Source organism: Chenopodium quinoa, unplaced genomic scaffold (genome assembly GCF_001683475.1).
Source record: "Chenopodium quinoa cultivar QQ74 unplaced genomic scaffold, ASM168347v1, whole genome shotgun sequence".
NCBI classification, from domain to species: Eukaryota; Viridiplantae; Streptophyta; class Magnoliopsida; order Caryophyllales; family Amaranthaceae; genus Chenopodium; species Chenopodium quinoa.
The window spans coordinates 455,136-475,179 of NW_018742461.1; the positions used below are offsets into that span (position 1 = coordinate 455,136).

The 20,044-nt window shown below is 34.2% G+C and overlaps 3 protein-coding genes across 4 annotated transcripts; 1 reads left to right on the top strand and 2 right to left on the bottom strand.

The window, feature by feature from the left end:
- Positions 1-1,638: 1,638 nt before the first annotated feature.
- Positions 1,639-3,995, bottom strand: LOC110718425 (INO80 complex subunit C-like). The gene is made up of 3 exons (XM_021897257.1): positions 3,710-3,995; positions 3,102-3,169; positions 1,639-2,077 (listed from the first exon to the last, which is right to left on the bottom strand). Exons 1-3 carry the CDS (start codon positions 3,882-3,884, stop codon positions 1,946-1,948), a joined length of 375 nt encoding a protein of 124 aa, XP_021752949.1. The 5' UTR covers positions 3,885-3,995; the 3' UTR covers positions 1,639-1,945.
- A 3,519-nt stretch (positions 3,996-7,514) lies between these two features.
- Positions 7,515-12,967, top strand: LOC110718500. Of its 2 annotated transcripts, XM_021897335.1 has the most exons (9): positions 7,515-7,637; positions 7,747-7,845; positions 8,451-8,609; positions 8,705-8,884; positions 9,625-9,696; positions 9,781-9,980; positions 10,686-11,101; positions 11,550-11,734; positions 12,520-12,967. In XM_021897335.1, the coding sequence occupies exons 3-9, from the start codon at positions 8,528-8,530 to the stop codon at positions 12,888-12,890; spliced, it is 1,506 nt and encodes a 501-aa protein (XP_021753027.1). In that variant the 5' UTR covers positions 7,515-7,637; positions 7,747-7,845; positions 8,451-8,527; the 3' UTR covers positions 12,891-12,967. The 2 variants fall into 2 exon arrangements, with proteins under 2 accessions (XP_021753027.1, XP_021753028.1); XM_021897336.1 differs by lacking the exons at positions 7,515-7,637; positions 7,747-7,845; positions 8,451-8,609 and having other exon boundaries at positions 8,713-8,884; positions 9,620-9,696.
- A 507-nt stretch (positions 12,968-13,474) lies between these two features.
- LOC110718499 lies at positions 13,475-18,711 on the bottom strand. Its single transcript, XM_021897334.1, has 13 exons — positions 18,442-18,711; positions 18,266-18,344; positions 17,559-17,665; positions 17,276-17,344; positions 17,103-17,157; positions 16,690-16,737; positions 16,407-16,564; positions 15,940-16,178; positions 15,545-15,635; positions 14,789-14,917; positions 14,518-14,671; positions 14,039-14,133; positions 13,475-13,948 (listed from the first exon to the last, which is right to left on the bottom strand). Exons 1-13 carry the CDS (start codon positions 18,631-18,633, stop codon positions 13,763-13,765), a joined length of 1,602 nt encoding a protein of 533 aa, XP_021753026.1. The 5' UTR covers positions 18,634-18,711; the 3' UTR covers positions 13,475-13,762.
- Between the last annotated feature and the right edge of the window lie 1,333 nt (positions 18,712-20,044).

Here is a 20,044-nt window from a genome sequence, read left to right on the forward strand (position 1 = left end):
AACCAAACCCACAAACCAGACGTACCCAGCCACCACCACGAAACCAGCCATGCCACCCCCACGAAACTCACGCCATTGATTTTCCATTGCCATTGAAAGATGTGGTGAAGAAGAAGAAGAAAATGAAGAGGAGAGAGAAAATTGAAGGAGGAAGAAAATTGGGGAAAACCAGAGAAAGTGGGAAGATGAATGATTTTTGGTGAAAATGATTACAATAATTAGATTTATTAGGTAAAAAGTTAAATTAGGTTAGTGATTTAATTAGATGTCTAAGTTGTTTAAGTAAGGGTAATATGGGCATTTTGTTGGCAAAAAGTTACTAAAAAGGGAAATAAAAAAGTTTGTTGCAAATGATAGGAAGCGCCCAATTTTAGTAAATGTTGCAAATAATAATAAACGGAGGTAGTATTTAATTTATTGAATCTCAATTTATTATTAATAATATCATATTGTTATCATAAATTATTAATAATTACATTAAAACAAAATTGTTTACTAAGTGTATCATATATGTCTGATATAAATAATGTTTTGCAGCATGAATTTCAGCCTTAAAAGATCAATTTTTTGGTATATATTACCATAATCTTGGAATATCTTATTGACAAAATATTTTGGCAGTCATTTATGGCTAACAAAAAAGTATTGAAATTTCATTAGTTATTTAATTTATCATTATCCATTAATAATATGATATTTATAAAATAAAGTCTTTTATTTAAGGCTAGGGTGGGGGAAAAAGCGAATTATTTTTAACGTTAAGTCAGTAACTGTTAGTTTGGTTTTAAATGCTTGTTTTTTTTTTTTTGTATAGTATAGACTATTATAATTCTTATATTATGAAATTCCACGTGTTAAAAGGTTTAGACATACTCATATTTTAATAGTCTGAATAAATACTTTGTCAAAAAGATAATACAAATTATTTGATGTATGATATTATAAGCAATTATAATCAGAGATTATATCCGTGATTTCATATGTGTAATTATATTAAGGAAGTAGGTATATTATGGTAACTTGTAAATAATAAGTAGTATAAAATATTTATATTATTTTATCAGATAAAATCTTGATTTAGTTGATATATTTAGGCAAGAAAATAAGGAGGGAAATTTTTTAACCATAGAGCGACACGTGTCAAAGTACAGTTTGAGTGCCCTACGTTTTAGTGTATATATATAGATAGATAGATAGATAGATAGATGTAGACGAGATTTGATTTAAGATTCAAATCATAACTTAGTCAGTTCACAATCTATTTTGTTTTCATTTTTCTTTTCATAAATGTTATATTGTACTAGTATATTTGAATAAATTTTCATTCTATTTGTAACTATAAAAAAAACAAAAATAATGATACTGAACGGACTAAACTTGTGAAGATTAATAATTTTCTAAAGTTGTGATTGTTGTGAAGATTCTCATTCTCATGGAATGTTTAGTTAAATTTTTTTTATGATCAATCAAACACCACTATGCAATTTCTAAGAAATGCAATTAGATGTGAAATAAAACTATTTCTTGAAATAATCCAAGCAAGCTCTAAGATGATAGTAATAAATTGAGGTAAGTTTTAGGTATGATGCCAGATGAGAATGTCAATGGAAAGTTGGTAGCGTAAATGTGTAATCTCCATTTACATAAGCAAATTTTTTCATATATTTTTTTATAAAAACCTGGAAACACTGACCAAGTGTTTAAGAAATTGCATACAAAACTACACTCAAGCTCATTATCAATTCAGCAACATACAAAACCCAATTAGCCAACTAACTAATACAAGTATACAAGTTCTTAAAAATCAGAAGCATGACCTAGATGCCTAGCTTGATTCAGATTGCACATTGCAAGATTTCATGGTGGAGCAAAAGCAGTTTTTCGTTGAATTCAATGATAGAATTTGCCAGGTAGCTGAGCAGAACGTTGTTTGAGGGAGGTAAAACTACTTAAGGATGACAGCAGCATTCCTCAGAGCCAGATACCGTTGCACATAATCATTGGGAAGTGACCTGACGAGTTTAAAGACTTCAGCATTGGCATAACGCAATTTGGTCCTTAGATCATAATATCGTGCCTGCATAAAATGGCACAGAAAATTTCTAGTGCATCAGAAAAATCAAACTATGAAGAACCAACTCTAATTTGCATATATATACTCTGATATATATAAATACTACAAATTAATGATGGTTCGAAGCAGGAAGGGATGGGGGGAGTATTGTCAGTAGCTCATGTATCATGTATCACAATTCACAAAAATTGGTTTAAAAATCACACAACACCTATTACTAAAAACATCAATATACATCGGTGAAGAGATCTAGGAGAAAGGTTTAGTTATCTACATAGTATTACACAAAATCTATCAGAGAAGCAGATATTCAACTGTGTTCCACTTCTCTTACCAGGCTTCAAGGTTAGTGAGGCTATTAAAGAGCTATACTTTTCAAAACTTTTGAGCCCCAAAAACAGTAAATGAGAGATGCATTCAGAAGAGTGACATAGAAGTTGTATAGCCTTAGCATGATTTTTTGATCCCTTGAAAGATCGACAAATAGGAACCCTTAGACTTGTGTAAAATGATGAGAGAGCTTCAGCTATATTATATGAGAATATTTCCTTATGTATCGTTATCAAAACTCGCTTCCTATTTCTTGCCCTTATGAACATGATTTGAGATTTATCTCTTCACAACTCAGAGGGATATAGTTAGGCTCAAGAAATAAAAGACTTCATCAAAACAATGATACAACACGGCAACACCATACCTTTTTGATGAGCACAAACAAAAGGTATTGTAAATCGCAATTACCAACCCTAAAACTTAACTATGGTAAGCAAACAAAGGTATTAGCTTAAAGATGTCAGTACTGAAGCAGTGATACTTTCATGCAGCAAGCAATACTACAAGCTCTTAGGGAATAATCTCTTTATTACATCCTTCCTTTTTGCCCAAGACAACTAAAACACAGATCAAAGTTTTCACTTTGAAATTCAGACCACGACATCCTACTGCTCGTGGTATTTTTATGGAGTCATAGTATTATTAGCATATGGAGTCATAGTATAGTTAACATGAGAACATTGTAGTGTCTCACCTCATATCCAGTAATATCACAAATTCTCTTGGGTGGATGCATTGAAGGTGGTGCCTCAATGTTCATATCTGTGAAAGCAAATACCCAATAGGGGTAAGAAAATCAGTGTTAATTCCATTAAAACAAATTGAATAGCTTGGAGGTAAAAAGAAAAGAAAAAAAAAAACACAATTCACAATGAATTCAATACAGAAAGCTAAAACCCATAATTTCTCCATTATAATCCATCCACAAATCACAATGTAGATGGCAGATGGTAGATAGCACATAGTTTAGTTAATTAAGGCTCCTAGGGGTACGAGTACGATTACACGTACCCTCCTCAAATTGAATTCCGTCTACATCATTTTCCCTATGACTCTAATCTACACGCCCAAAAGAAATTCATTCACAATGATCATAAACGTCCAAACTTTTTAATTACAACCTCCATACCCGTAAAAAACTCATCCTTTTTTGTTCTTCCCAAGCAAAAATCACAATTCAAAACAACAAAATTAACACATAAACCAATAATTGCAACAAAACCCAATTCAGAAACAACATCAAAAATAAAAAAATCACCATTAACAGAAACGCTTAATAAATTCAAAAAGGAAAAATCTTACAATTGGGTTCATCAGGAGGGTAATTTTGGTAATTTTCAGCTTGAAGAATGTGTTTAAGATGCTTCCAATGTCTGCCTCTGGATTGACCTTTTGGGTATTTTTCATACATCTGAACTTTCTTGAAGTTTAAGTGAGTAGGTAAAACTAATTCAGCCTCCAAAAGTTCTTTCTCCATTGTTGCTTTCTTGCTTCTTTCTCACTCACCATTATGATCTCTCTTTACCATATAATGCCATTAACTTTAACATTCCAGAGAGTTCTTCGTCCTGGTATTCACCAGTTTATGTTCTTCTTTCTCAATTTCACTGATTTTTGGGTGTATCTTTAAAGTTCATATGAAAAGACAGCTTTGCCCCTTGAGGCTTCCTCTTCAGTCTTCACTGACAAAACAAATTAGAAAAGGACCTATTGTCACAAAATGCGCATCAAGGGTCGGTCCTCACAGACCAACACAAGCACGCTTAACTGAGAAGTATCTTAGCATATAAGTTCCCTAAAAGAAAGATGCACTGATATGAATAGTATATCAAATCCTTTTAAAGCAATCATGAGGGGTATTACACTCCATGTCCAAGCAAAAACTGACGCCAATGGCGCATCTTAGTGACGGCGCATCTCAATGACGGACATCAATACTCGACACCCGACAATTATAGTGACTTCTAAAGGCCTCCAGTGACCTCCGTCGACCTCCAGTGGCCTCCGACGACCCACGATGTCGACGCCGACGCCCGACGTCCGAACAGGACGCGCATCATATTGCGACACTAAAAAGCTGCGAAACAAGTCAAGGTTGTTGCTAGTGGTTCCCATAAATAAGGAGAGCATTTTTACTAGCCTTTAACTAGTCAAGGAGGTTGTTATCATGAATATGAAGCCTAAATCAATCTACATTCATCAAGAGACCAAGTCTTGAAGTCAACCAACTACTTCCTAAAATCAAGGGATTCACCCTTATCTTCCTCAAGCGATTTCTACCACTTAAAGCCTTACAAAAGGAGGGCAACGACCAGCCATAAAGGCAGATGATATAGATTATACACACCATATTCCAAGCATAAAATAAACACCCATAGAGAATACACTTCTAAATACATCATCAAAAGGTACATCACGAGGCTCTATTCGACGATCTACGGGACGACATGTCTCATCCGATTGTTCTACAAGCTACAATGATCGACCCACCGTTTATGCTTTTTCTCAATAGCTATAATGTATACTTAATCTCTTATTCTTATGTATTTCCTTACTATCTATGGCCTTAGATGCCCAAATATTCATTGTATTTGTATCAATAAAGGATGTAACGCTCGTTTCATAGTGAATTGGTAGACAAGTAGCCACCCGCGGTTTTTACCCATCTTCATTGGGGTTTTCCGCGTCACCATATCGTGTCTATCTTCTTTTTATTTCCATCGGTTACATTTCGCAATCTCTTTTAATCTAGTTATCAGCATCCCAACCAAAGGTCGTCTCTTTAATCGATTTTTGGCATAAACAATAACTATAAACAATCTTGTAGTTAGAAGTTTTAAGATTCAAAGGTAAATTTGTCCTTTTATACCATTGCAAAGTAATATGTGTACCATCTTTGTGTTGCTAGTCTTGGGTTTATTTTGTTATATGAATACTTAATACTTAAATAGATGAATTCAAACCAAAATAAAGTATCAACAGGATGTTTGGTATGTGAGATTAAGAGGGTGAGAATGAAAATTTATATCCCAATATAACTAATTTTATTGTTTGTTTTAAGGAAATGAGAAGTAAACTCCCACTTAATTCCCACATTTCTATTACCCGAGCCCTAAGGTGGCTGGTAATTGAAAAGAAAGATATGAAATGACCAAATTGCCATTAAAGGCAATGATGTAATTCTTAGTGAATATCAACGTATTTCTAACAACTACCGAACAATGGATTATTACTCCCTTTCGTTAATTCCCAACACCAATTTTCCATCCATAAATCCCCAAGTTTCCATTTTCACCTGCCAAACGCCCTCTAAAGGTAAAATAAAATATCGATCATAATAGATAAATTTCAATAATTTTTTATGTGGCATGCTTCCAATTTTGTTTTTCTTTTAGCGAACAATATGTATTATATAGATAAATTGAAGGATTTATTTATTAAGTAAGAAATCAAGTATGAATTGGTACCTTTGTTGACACAAAATTCATGACTATACTTATTGCAATTCACCAAGTTCAGTTTAGTAAAAATAAATTTAAATCCGTAAAAATCAATAATTGTAGAGAGCAAATATGATAAAGATTTACAACAAATATGTGTAGGGGTGTTTACGGTGCGGTTTGGAACCTAAATCGCACCAAACCGCAAAATTGCGGTTTGTAATTTTTTCAAACCGCACCAAACCACACTTCTAAAGAAACCGCACCGCAAAATGCGGTTTGGTGCGGTGTGCTTTGCGATTTAACCATACTTTTTAAAAGTTATAATTATTCTTTATAAAACAAAACTTTATTTTATTTTGTAATTATTAATTTATAATTCAAACATTAAACTCTTTTTTTTAACCTTTAATTAACTAATAGTCAAAGATTAGCTCATATATTTTAGTTCTTTTATATATTTTTTTTATAAAAATATAGTATAAAAACCGTAACTCGCATTAAAGTGCGGTTTGGTCTAAATATTTTTTGAAACCGCAAGAACCGCAAATCGTGATTTGGTCATTTTCAAAAACCGCACCGTAATTTTCAAATCTCACGAAACCGCAAAATGTGAAGTCAAGGCGCTGTCAAGTGTGATATGAAACGAGCAAGCTAAGTCCATTAGAGTTCATTTATTTGAGCTTTTAAGAGCCATGTGAAAGCAATATCATGAACGTACGAGAGGAACATGAACACGCTCAAAATAGACCTTTTTCGACTTTTTATATTAAAAAAAAAAAAATTAATAGCTTAAAAGCTGCAAGATCAAAAAACTAATTGCAGTTTGATACGGTCTAAATCGCACTCTATACAGCTTTAAATATGTGCACCAAATAAATGTCTACCACCAAAATATTGAATCCAAATCTTATTCTATTAAGGTTAGGGTCATTAGGCCCATTTCCTCTAATAGAAAATCAATTGTTCAATGGTAAAATTAAGAAGACAAAAAGGGGAAAGATAAAAAATTTCATACATTCAAGAGAAAAGAAAGGGAAATTTCACCTGCGGAGTGAGGAGTGCATGAGTTCTTTAAAAATTACACTATCAATCGATTTAAAGAGTCTTGGATCCCCAGTTTCTCTAAACTATCGCGTAATATTCGACATTCATACTTCTTGTAAGTAACTTCTCACTTTATATGTCCTCAGATCTGGGTTTGTTACTTAGATTCTGTTCTAATGATAAAATCATTCATTCTCATATAATTTATTATTTTCATTCGTGGGGTTTAATTATTCATTATTAGTTTTTTATTGTAATCATTTAAAGATTTTATTTTTTTATTTGAATTGCTAGATTAAATTGCATGCTTTTTACCCTTAGAATTAATTGATTTATTGCTCTTTGCCCATAACAATGGCAATGCCTAATTTATGGGTTTGTAAATGGCACGAAAATATGAATTGGGTGTATCATTCTTTTCTTGAAGATTGAAAATTAATCAGCATTCAACATAAAACCAATAAAGTTTCTTACTTTTACCTGTAATATTTATAAAATTTAATTAAATTCTATTTTTCCTCACACATATTAGTACAATACCCAGTATGTGATTAGATTGAAGTGGTTAATTCATCTTCTATTGTCTGGAAGTAAGTAAAATTTTGAGGTTTTTGTTTTTAAATCAGATTGTGCTCAGGGTGCTTTTGGTGATCTGGGTTTCTGGGCAGTAAGAGGTTGTGGGTTCAAAACCCATAACTCACACTTTTTTTTTCAATTTTGTTTCCTGACTTCTTGTTTCCTCAGTTACGGTTTACCCAATTACCCAGCTTCCCTCAATTCCTCTTCCTCATTCCCCCAAATTGCAAAATCTGAAAACCCTAACTTCTTCCTCCTTGGCTCCTTCTCTTGCAGCACACCGCCGCGGCGCCGCAGCACTGCAGCAGCCAACAGAGCCCCCAACGTCAGCCGCAACCGGAGCTTCACATCCCTGCATATCCCTGCATCGTCTACGTAAGTGAAATTGGGGTTTTTTTTAATTTGGCTAATGTAATTAAGTAATTTACTTCTCAATTTGGGGATTTTTTTTGCTTAATCGTTGAATACTTGAAATTCATATGCTATTATGCTAATATACATTACGAATTAAGGATTTTTTGTAAATCGTTGAAGATTGGTTATAATTTGCTAATTTACTTCTCAAGTTCTCAATTTGGGGATTTTTTATGTTACATTGTTGTCTTTGTTGAATTTCATATGCTATTTCGTTTTCTGCCTTCTGGATAACTGGATTTCTGATTTCATATGCTGTTTGTACCTTGCACTATCGTGGTATGTTGGAATGTTGGATGAATCCTCTTTTCTCCTTATGTGGCTTTAGATAGTTTAAGTAGCTATGGTATGTTGGATGAGTTTTCTTCTCTGAGTTCTCTCTATCTATGTGAAATGTGCTTGGCATGCTGTCTTTCTTTAGCCTTTCCTAGGGGTGGCTTAATTTTGGAAAAGAAGAATAAGGCAGGTGGGGGAGGGCAGGGGGTCGGCTAAGGACATTTATGTACTGAATATTTAATTATTATATTTTTTTTTCTTTTGTTAATTACGATTTCAAATTTCCGAAGTTTCGAACCCACACTTCGAAAATCCTGGTGACGCCACTGTTTCTGGGGGAATGGTAAGAAGTTGAGGGAAAATAACAATGGAGGCTAATTATCAAAGATCAGTATCACAGCGGCCAAGCCGTAGGGCTGACCCTGAGGCTCTTAATCAGAAAGATAAGGGTAATTTCTGCATTGTTTTGTGTTAGCTTTAAGTATTGTTATCGATTATGAATCTTTTTCATTGTGAAAAGTTGGTGATTTGCTTGTTGTTGCAGATCCTGAAGAGGGATTCTTTTCATCCGGGAGGTTATCAGCTGAGTACCCAATGAGGATGTTGTGGAAAAAGGGTTTTATTCGGTTGCTACTTGTTGGAGCCGTGGTTTGGATGATGCTCATTCTCTCTGTACTGTTAGTTCATATATGGTCATGTCAATCTTCCATTGCTTTCTTTTCAGGTATCATCCAGCTTTATTGTTATGGATTGATTAAAGCTAACGGTTCACTTATGTTTCGAATGTCATCTTTTTGAAGTTTCTTTCTTGCTAAATTGCTTGCTTGTAGTAGTTCAGGAATTAGCTCTTTTTTATGGTAGCTGTTAAGAATGCGATTTAGTAATTTAGGAGTTCATTTTTTCATTGGAGATTAGAGTTGACTCGGAAGATAGGTAAATATAGAATTTTACTGATCATATGGACCTGCATTGTCATTCATGGCACTCAATTAAGACTTCACAAGAGTGAAGGCAAGGACTTTACTGGCCCAGGTGGATTTTGTGCTTGCTTACAGTAAACCTTTGCATTTTTAAGGAAGTAATTTCACCTGTAACTTATGAGATATGCCGGGTAAGCATGGAAGGGTGGCATGTTGCAGGATGAGCTGTTGATGCTAGAATAATCTTCATATTGCGGCAACCCTTCATAACATATTCACTGAATACCCTTTATGATAGTTGGGTCACACCTTCGCTCTCTCTATCAGTCCACTATTTTTAGGAAAGGTGTTAGCTTGCATGCAAAGTTCAAAAGAACTGCATAGGACTTACATTTGAAGGGGGAGGTGGGGTTTGTTTGACTTTAACACATCTTAGCAAACAAATGTGTTAAATGGAGCATGTGTTGGCTTCTCCTTGGTATTTTCATAACCATGCTTTCCCTTTCTTCATATTTTGCTGAGTCCTTTATTGTTTAAAGTGCAGCTATGTGTAATAGAGAGGGAAAAGTATTTATCATGTTAGACTCAATGGGATTTGTACCAAGACCGCCACATCGTAAGTGTCTGGCCATCTTCTTATTGGAGTTCGTTTAATTATTAACTTGGCATTAACTTAATTGACATGCTCTTCTGTTATTAGGCTGTTCTATTCCTGTGGCCGATGACCCTGATGCAATAGTTATACCAAAGGTGAAGACACCTGATACCATTGTGCAAAACCTAACCTATATTGTGGAGGATGAAGAAACGGATAGTATATCAAATTCAACCCCTTTATTTGGAGGGAATATAAGTTGGGCACAGAGACATGATAGTTTTAAATTGAAGCCAAAAATGAAGGTGAGCTAGATTGATATGCATGAATGCTAGTTTGTTGGGTGAATTGTGTTCACTTCTTGGATAAAATGTTTTTTAATTCAAAATATTTGCTTTTTTCAACCCTTTAAATGAAAAGGAAAAAGATTGATAATATTAAAGAATTGATGCTTAGCTTAATTGGTGCCCTGTTGCTTGCTCAGTTTTTTTGTTGTTTGAACTTTTTTTATTGGTGGAGGGGGGGGGGGGGGGGGGGGGGGGGGGGGGGGGAGGAGGGTGTTTGCAAATTGACTCAGAAATCCAAAGACTGATGGGTTTCAGCCCCTAATCTTAATCCATAGATCTTTGTTGGAGTATCCTCTTTTGAAGATATAAAGCCACTCCTCAGATATATAGGCTCCAGTGGACCATGTTAGTACAACTTCTAAGTGGATTTTTTGGCCAAGGAGCTTTTCTCTGTTTCCTGGAATCACTTCCTTTTTCATATCCTCTTAAAAATCCATTACTAAGAAAATGAAGCATAGAGCATGGTGTTTAAACTTTGAAGCTTTTAGTTTTAGACTTCTCTCCCTTTATGGCAGTGCTAAAATAGAAGCATCTAAAGTGAGCTGATAACTGGAATATAGTTGTATAGAGAAAGGGCACTGATAATTTTCTGTCAATTGTATTAATTTATAAGCTTATAACTTTGATCTTTTTTCCAATTATTGATCACACTTTATATTTCAGGTCCATTGTGGGTTTATGCATAATGGTGGTGATGATATGGATCCAAAAGATGTAGAGTATGCCAAGAAGTGTAGGTTTGTAGTTGCATCCGGTATATTTGATGGATATGATACACCACATCAACCTTCTAATATAAGTGCTCGATCACAAAAGCTCTTCTGTTTTCTTATGGTGCTCGATGAGAAGTCCTTTGACTTCATCAAGAGAAATGTCTCTGTAAGAGTGGATAATGATGGGGGCCATTGGGTAGGGATCTGGCGTCTTGTCCTTCTGAAGCATCAACCATACGATGAACCCAGGAGAAATGGGAAGGTTCCTAAAATATTAGTACACAGATTGTTTCCAGAGACGCAGTATAGCATCTGGATTGATGGTAAAATGGAGCTTATAGTCGATCCACTACTTATGTTGGAGAGGTATAGCTTTTTTCCAACCATACAGTAACTGGCTCTTTGAAACATAGTCATTTCTAGTAGTTTACTAGGTCTCACTGAGAGGTCTCTGCTAATACCAAAAGAAAACAAGTAATTGGAGTTCTTGTTCGAGTGTAATTTACGACATAATAATTTTAAGAAAAAATCTAGCTGTATTGGTGATGTGAGGTTTAGCAATTAGTAGTTGATCTGCCGATCTGAGATCACTTTCTGTCATCAACTAAGATAGTTTGCTAATTTACTATGAAATCTGAAGGTTTTATGCCATTCCTTATAGCTAGAAAATGCTTAATTTGGTTGCATTGCACTGTGCATGTCTATATTGGACTTTCTGCATGCTTATGTGGTGATTTGGAAAAGGGCGGGGTTGTAAATTATTATTGGAAATTCTACTGATGCACCTTTTAAGTCTTTTGTTTGTCATTTGCAGATACTTGTGGCGAGGCAAGAATACATATGCTATTGCACAGCACAAGCATCATCGTAATGTATTTGAGGAAGCTGATGCAAACAAGCGTAGGAAGCGATATGCTCGACCACTTATTAATCTTCATATGAAAATTTACTATTATGAAGGAATGGAGCCTTGGAATCCATTGAAAAGAAATCCTAGTGGTAAGAATGAAACCATAAAGACTTGTCATGTCTTTCACCTGTATTTGATTCTTCTTGGATACGCTGTATTGGGTGCATACCTTGATATACGGAGTACTTTTCAAAAAGGGTTCATTAATTTAATATGTGCCATGAGCAATATGTTCAAAACACTCATGACTAAAGATAAATACTTAGTTGAATGAATCAACTGAAATATACACTTTACATGAACTTTATTTGGCCTTGTTGAGTCATTTGATGATTTTGAGCGTCACATAGCTCAAATTTGTTATTATATGTTTAAATCATTTAGCTATTTTATTATAATGTGTTCTCTTAAAAGCAGTTCATATCATATCTGTTAATGATGCGATTATATAGATACAATATAACTGCAGTCGTTCCCTGTTTTTACACAAAATATATGGGAACTCTATAGTTTAGTTCTCTTTCTTTTGTTTTTTCACGTTGGCTACTTCCTCCCATCCTAATATCCTTATATAATTGAAGCATCACCTTTTGGCACGATCATTAAGGAAGAAGGGAAAGATGGGAATCTTTGATTTTAGAATGAAGAAAGAAAAAGAGGAGGGTCTATGTGCGGAGAAAAGAAGGTTTCACTTATTGTGAACACAAAAAGTAACTGTGAACAATTATATTGGGATAGAGGGAGTATTAATTTCAATTAAAATTGTAGTTTAATTTAACAAAGTTAGTGAATGGAAATCTACTAATCTAGCCTTATATACGGGTTTTGTCTACTGAAGAAAATTTTCTTGCTGACTTGTGCTTACACTCTGCAGATGTGCCTGAAGGAGCAATTATCATCCGGGAGCATACTGCTTTGAACAATCTATTTAGCTGCTTATGGTTCAATGAGGTTCATCTCTTCACACCAAGAGACCAGTTGAGCTTTGGCTATGTTGTTTATAGGCTGAAAGATAAGTTCAAGTTTTATATGTTCCCAAATTGTGAGTATAATGCACTATTTATCTTGCATCCCCACACTCGAGAGCATTCCTCAAAGGTTGAGTGGGTGAAGTCTTTGAGTGAGTTCAAGAAAAATAGTGCCTTGAGAGAAAGTAGAGGAGGATTCGGTTTGTGGACTCCTTACCCTGCTGATCTTAGTAAAGTTGTTTTGCCTACTGTTGTAAGAACATCGAAAGCTGGATGAAATTGAATTGAATACGATCTCTGATTTTGTTCCTTTTTTCTGGTAATTATTATATGATCAATATTTTTCCTGTTTTATGTACTTGTGTTTCCTATTTCTATTATTAAGAGTAATGTTTCTCAATTACGCAATAAATGGTTTAGTGAAACTCTCATTTCATTATAATAGAGAAATGATGGTACATAAGCTTTGATAAGAATATGGTTTATTTGTAATTGGCGGGCAACAGGGCAAGTAGGTTAGGCAACCTATAAGGAACTACAGAAGTCTGAAGTAATGAGTAATGGTTATATGCCCAATTTTATGGCTTTGAGTTCGAAATGATGCTAGATTGCTAGCTAAATTTCTCCTTATTCTTGTTTAATTTGTCTTATTTCAAATGATGTTGGAAGTTTCAGTCTTATTTGGCTTTTGATGTCAATGAATGAAACAGTAATGGCTCATTTAGCTCTTTTGCTTCTTATTCTGATGAAGACTGTTCGTATCATGATCAAGGGTCATTCAGAGGTAAGGCTGTGGCTAACTGGGTACAGTATGTCCGGTTTGCCTGTATCTTACCTTGAACAGAAGCTTTTCCCGAAGTATTGGAGCAATGTTCGTTCCCATGATTCAACTCTTAAAAGTACTTAAAGCTTATTTTACAGTATATGTTTCAATTGCTGCACTATTATCAATGACAGTATTCTATTTTTTTTTTTTTTTTTTTTTTTTTTTATTTTATTTTATTTTTTTTTTTTTTTTACATCATGTACAAATTATTCAACACAATTTAAAAACCTGTACATCAGGACAAACATGAGAGAATTTATTAACAGGTAAGGTATGGTTGTATATAACTTTTTAGCTTATTGTACTATGTAGGGATAATCTTCTCATTGAAGGAGATAACTGGACCAAGGAAGCTGAGCTCTGAAATCATTTATACTTCTGTTCAGATTCCGAAGTGTTTCTATATGAGGTTCATCCTCCTTAATCGAAATAATCTTTGCAAAACTTCCATCCTCTAGATAATCCACCACCCTGTTGGCAGCCTCAAGTCCGGTCACATAGGATTTTTCCTGCCAAAAGATTAGTAAAAAAGAACTATATAATGGCCTATACTCAATTACTCGTAATCATATGAGTTACATGTGTGGTGGATTTTATACCTGTGACCATGAACCATGTCTGTTTATTATCCAATCTCCTGCCATGAACAAATTTGGGAAAGAAGTTGACCCACGCATAGAGTACTTGTAAGATCCTTTTGATCGATTGAGCAGAAAATACCAATCATTAGCCATTGCAAGACTGGTTTGACAGGAAATCTTTGAACATAAAACTTTTCTCTAACACGGTAGAAATAGAGGCACGGTTTACTTCATCCGCTGGAATTAGTAATCACATTATCTCATCCCCTCATGAGTCATAATAATCGATATCATTTGATCTTACAGGACCCTTTACAATTGCTGTGTTGTTTCTATCTTTTTACGCCATATTATTAAATTCAATCACAAACCAAATAAATTTAGGAAATGTGACAAAAAAATTTCCCCACCATTGTCCACTGTACTACTGTATTACCGTATATGTGACTATAACCTACGGGCTGAGTATCTTCTAAGTTCTAGCTTCAGAAACTAACCTGGGAAAAAATGAGTCAAGGAGTTAGGAAATCGTTTAATTTCCTTGTCAATGATTCGGGCATCTGCAAGTTCTTTAATGCATTTTGAAAGGTAAGACATGACTTTGGCAGAGATTTGTTCGTCGGTCAGGGGCAAGAGTGCATTTGCATGATACTGTAACAAGTAGCATTATAAGCGCAGACTATAATATTTGCATATTACTAGATAAATTTTCTGAAAATGTATCTGCTCAAGATGTGGTAAAGAAAACTATGTTATATATATACTTACAAAGTCAGCCTGTAAGATTGTTGTTTCATAATTTTCATGCTCCTCATAGATAGCATTCAAGTCAAAGAAAGTCCACCCACTTAATGCATCAAATCCTGAGCAGGCGTTGCATGCTTTCGGAATGGTAATCTAGCAGCATGTGAGAAAAGGAGATCAGTCTCTGTGAACATAAGTTTATATAGCACCAATCAGTATGATAAATAAATAATGAACATCAGAACAATACCATATTGACAATAATGATGACAGAAATTTATATACTCCAGGACATTCACCACAACCAATGCACAAGGTTCCCTGTACAGTCTTACTTCTGCTAAGCAAGATTGCGAGGAATATCATGTACAGTACATTTTAACATATTAGGATTTTTGGTAAATGTCACATTTCCTAGAATGTTATTGGTTTGTGGTTAGTCTTGCCATTATACCCCTATCAAGTAACAGGGTAAGTATGGGATGGTCCTATATAAGGGATCTTTTGACAGTAAAGTTGTGTCATAGACTACACATGACGGATTGGGACAATGTGGCTATTACTTTGGAGAGGGGGCGTCCATTTTATAAGTCCGGAGGTTCCACCTCAAAGCCATATAGCCCATGCTTGTTTAACAGGGAATGTAATGTATGTTCAATTTCTGTTAAAATTGTGTGGCCCTAGAAACAACAGAGTTGAAGGGTATCCGAACTGCTACTCGGTACACACTTGAAAAAGAAAGAATTAGGTTGATACAGAATGGAATAGTGTGGCCTGTACCTTTTGATCAAGACGTAGTTTAACAGAAAGTGCATCAACACAAGCCAAGTCCAGAACTTTCAGGAACTCCTCCCTCATACATAATGCTGAACTAAAAAAAGATGGGGAAGCCAATTAAACAATTAATACTGCAAATCTTTACAGTACAGATAGTAAATGAAGCAGAACAATTCGATTTAGTCAAATTTGCAAAATACTTGAGTATAATTTAACTGCTTGAACACAAATGCTTGTAATATACAGCTAAAGTATTAACTGGACATGAACCACCTCCAAAAAGGATTTCCCCATCAGTCACCACAGATATATCTGGATTGAAATCTAAGTAAGAGCATTCATAATGAAACATTTCAGCATGTGTATCTGAGCGCAGGTTATGGGAGTATATAACAGACCTTCTTTGTATGATTTCCTGAAGGTTGGAAATACCCACAGCCAAGATCACTGCATCAGCCTTTATCCTGTCATTCCCGCAAAGTACTTCTGAAATACAACCTGTTTCTTCACTGAAGAAGAAATCTGTAACTCCTCTGCCTCTACGAAATTCACACCCGTTGCTTTTCAACAACTCCCTCCATGGCTCAAATATTCTTTCTTTCACACTTCCACGACACAGCAACTTGTCAGAATTTTCCTGCCTCATTTCAGAGAAGAGTTCAGAAGCACAAACAAGTCATCAACAACAAAAGAAAAGAAAGAAGCTGAGTGAGTTCCAATAGTAATTACAGTACAAGGAGCAATATAAATTTGTAATAAACATGTTTGATATAATATGATCATGTTCTTCCTAACTCAATAAGCTGAGCATGTTCTGGATATAAGCATATAACATATTGTTTCTATTGAACTTTAGAAATCAAACCTGATGAGCAATGACATAGTAGTAGAGCACAGCCAGAGTGGCAGCTGCACTGATTTGCTCAATTGGTGCATATAAACGCGCTTCAAGCAATGGCTCCAAAATATTTCGGTACAGCTTCTCTGAGCATCCAAACTGTCTTAAAAGCTCTCTTGCAGTAACTGAGTTAAAAAATAAAAACACCAAATTGAGACACCTGGAGAGCATCCTATAATACTCATGTGCGAAGGAAACAAGATATTGCAACACATTACTAGTACTTGCAGAGGACCAAAGGTATTCTCACTTGGATCATATTTTCTCCATGCTGAATCAGTGTTGTCAAAATCTATCACTGCAAAACATATGTGACATACATATAAGTCAAAATGCAATTTTAAAAAGCAATTTTGGTTGCGGATATAAGATTTTTGTTGACTAGGTTCCAGATACAGAATGAAAATTGTGCAGCTGATTGGTTGTCAAAATCTTGTTAGTAGGAGATGGGTATTGTTCTTAAACCAGTCTCAGATCAAGATTAAATTCTTTCTCAATACTTTTTAGGATTCTCCTTAGTGAGAACGGTATCCTAATACGTTTTTCACCGCCTTACAAAACGCAATTAAAAAACCTGATACATAACTTAACATTAGAAACCAGCTACACCATACATCACACTATCACACAGTAATTGTATAAACGTATCAAAACGAGCTTTACCTGCAGCCAATAGAGGAAGTGATGTCAAACGATCCACCAGAGGTAGCCGTGTGAACTGCAGATAATAGCCAGAAATCGTGTTGAAAGCGTGAAACTTAGCATTGTCCACCATAATGCAATCAGAAACTTTATTTGCTCAATAATTATGTAATAGCAGCTTCTTTGAGACATACTTGGGTCTGTGTTAGAGGTCCCAGTGGAGTAGGCAGTTGAGGCACATCTTGAAAGACTGGAAATTCCACCTGCAGAACAATCAAAGTGTGATCAAGAAGATGACCACATGACTGAAGCCACGAATACATACACATATCCAGTTTATTTGGTTTGATTTTCTTACTGGTACCAACAAACAATTTAGTCCATTTTGGCCTCAAATACTTTAAACCTTCCTTACAAAAACCAATACAGTTTTTGGTGTAATGTATGTAAACACATGAAAAGTGGCAGCAGTAGTACCTCCAATCCCTCCTCAGAGTACTGTGCAGATTTCAACCAATTTGTGAATGGTTTGATGCCAAGCTCATCAACAAGGCTAAATATATTGCGGTAGGGGTACCAAAAACCTGAAATCAACAACAATTTAGGCTCGAGAAGTATTATATAACATCATCCAACTGGATAGCAAGACATTAAATCCTTAAGCACCTCTCTGATATGGACAATCATATTAAGTGTACCTAATAATACAAAATCACCAATAATTTGAATATATCTCTCAATTTAACACCCTATTGACATATTTAGTAGGCATTGTTATATACTGGTTGACTGACTACAATGTTCAACACTGATATTGCAAAAAGCACAATATAATGTGCATACTGTCAAGTTGCATTAGCCAAATTTCGACTTCAAACAATAATATAGTGCCAATGTACGTTATTTTTGTGCAATCTATACACAAGATGTGCATAGAATTTTATACTTTATTTTTTTTTGTTTTTTTTTTGGAAACAATAGAATTTTATACTTGATTGTCAATGTACTCCCTGGTTCTCCCTCCATTTGCCTAGAATCAATTGCAACTCATTCATTATATTTGAAGAATTTCCAGAAAAAGTTGTGGCCTTTCCTAATACAACAATCATGGTTTGGACAATGCAACAACTTGCAATAGCAAAAATGCCAATCAAATAAACAATCATAAAACTTTGTCATGATACCTTGAATTCCAACTTCATCAGGAGTATAAGTAGAAAACCCAGATTCCACACCCCCTTCAAGAACAGTAACATCAAACCCCTGAAAATTCAATTGACCACAATCCAAAATCCATCAAACTCAACACAAAAAAAGAAGTCAAAGTCACTCAATGAAGAAGATTTAGAGAGAGAAAGACCTGTTTAGTGAGATGATGGGCCGCACCAAGGCCAGCCCAACCCGACCCAACAACCAGAACTCTCTTCATGCTTTCTTTGGGTTGTGGGCCTTGATTTTGGGAACTTTCTGCCCTGCAACAAAATCTTCTACTCCTGTTATGTTTACATGAATTTGAAACAAATAAAGGGGTAATCTTCAAGCAAGACAACATTTTTTTTTTTTTCTTTTCTTTTTTCAGATGAACACTTTTTAGTTTTTTTATGGTGGGTTTATAATTGGAATATTTATATATATGAACACTTCCCCTCAAAATATATATATATATATATATATATATATATATATATATATATATATATATATGAACACTTTTTTTGTTTTAAAAATAATTGTTATGTTATGTTAATTTCCTTCAATCCTCACCACTGATGTTCACTGCTCATAGATCACTACTTTCTTCATTAGAGCCGTAAGACAATTAAGAGGTGTAGATGAGCAATTTAATATTACCTACATTCCAGAATAAATGTATGGAGTACATTAAAAAACTACTACATAAAATAAACTTTATCATAATTTTCAAATTAGTATAGAGTACATTAAATCAAATATTACTACTACATAAAATGTTATGGGCTTGTCTCAATGTATATATTTGAGGTATCACATCAAATTAGTTTTAATTATTAATATATGTTTGATATTAATGGTCAAAAGTATACATACAGTACAAGACAAACATGAAATAAGTTATCATACTCCGTATTAGAAATTTGCGGTATAAAAAGGAAAATTGATAACTTTAAATCAATCATTCAATATCCCTTAAAATTGACAATCGTGGAGTGAAATTACATATTTCATATGCTTATATTTTTACGCTAATCAATGCATACTTTCAACTTTATAGTTCTATAATTATATGTTAACTAGAGTGGCTAACGCGCACAATGCGCAGGCCATAGCTAGTTATGTATGAGAAGTTTTTTCGATTTAGCCTTATGCCATAACTTTAGTTATTGGTAAGACTAATGAGGAAGATTATATAAACTACTGTTTTTAGGGGTATAAATAATATAAACACACTTTAGTGTTAGAAAAAAATAGGCAATTAACATTAATAAGGACAGATAAGTAAATAAACATTTTATAAGGTATGATCGTTCAAATACTATTCATAAGTGTTAACTCAAACTATTAAAAAGTAGAGAAAAGTTATGGTTTAATTTAAAGATATACATTAAGACGAATCTATTAAAATACTATTGGGTACATTTATAAAGATAAACTAAAGAAAAATAAAAGTTGCAATAATATTACTACATATTATTCACCTAAAGATGTCCCCACCTCATAAGTATCATCCTAAACATACAATCAAAAACTCCAAAATACCCCCAACCCCAGAGAAATCTATCACCCCTCATTCTTGTCAATTTGTTAATCCATAATGCATCCTAGTAGAATGATTGAATACCTTGCATTTTGGGCTATTTTAGCCTTTCCTTCAAAGCAAATCTTGTCCTCATTTTCTAGACTAGTTCTACTAAATTAAGCAACTTGGATTCTTTCTAATCACACAAAAAGTGAAACCAGAAAAAAAAAAAATTAAAAATAAAATA

What these genes read in the sequence shown, in the direction of transcription:
- LOC110718425 (XM_021897257.1), bottom strand. Translation starts at nt 3,884, where the DNA reads ATGGAGAAAGAACTTTTGGAGGCTGAATTAGTTTTACCTACTCACTTA. An exon ending in CCCTCCTGATGAACCCAATT is followed by an intron (nt 3,170 to 3,709) that starts GTAAGATTTTTC and finishes TTGCTTTCACAG; the next exon opens with ATATGAACATTGAGGCACCA. An exon ending in GTGATATTACTGGATATGAG is followed by an intron (nt 2,078 to 3,101) that starts GTGAGACACTAC and finishes CATTTTATGCAG; the next exon opens with GCACGATATTATGATCTAAG.
- LOC110718499 (XM_021897334.1), bottom strand. Translation starts at nt 18,633, where the DNA reads ATGTTGTCTTGCTTGAAGATTACCCCTTTATTTGTTTCAAATTCATGT. An exon ending in GACCTCTAACACAGACCCAA is followed by an intron (nt 17,158 to 17,275) that starts GTATGTCTCAAA and finishes TATTATCTGCAG; the next exon opens with TTCACACGGCTACCTCTGGT. An exon ending in ATGGAGAAAATATGATCCAA is followed by an intron (nt 16,565 to 16,689) that starts GTGAGAATACCT and finishes TTTTTAACTCAG; the next exon opens with TTACTGCAAGAGAGCTTTTA.
- LOC110718500 (XM_021897335.1), top strand. Translation starts at nt 8,528, where the DNA reads ATGGAGGCTAATTATCAAAGATCAGTATCACAGCGGCCAAGCCGTAGG. An exon ending in TCTTAATCAGAAAGATAAGG is followed by an intron (nt 8,610 to 8,704) that starts GTAATTTCTGCA and finishes TTGTTGTTGCAG; the next exon opens with ATCCTGAAGAGGGATTCTTT. An exon ending in CCACTACTTATGTTGGAGAG is followed by an intron (nt 11,102 to 11,549) that starts GTATAGCTTTTT and finishes TGTCATTTGCAG; the next exon opens with ATACTTGTGGCGAGGCAAGA.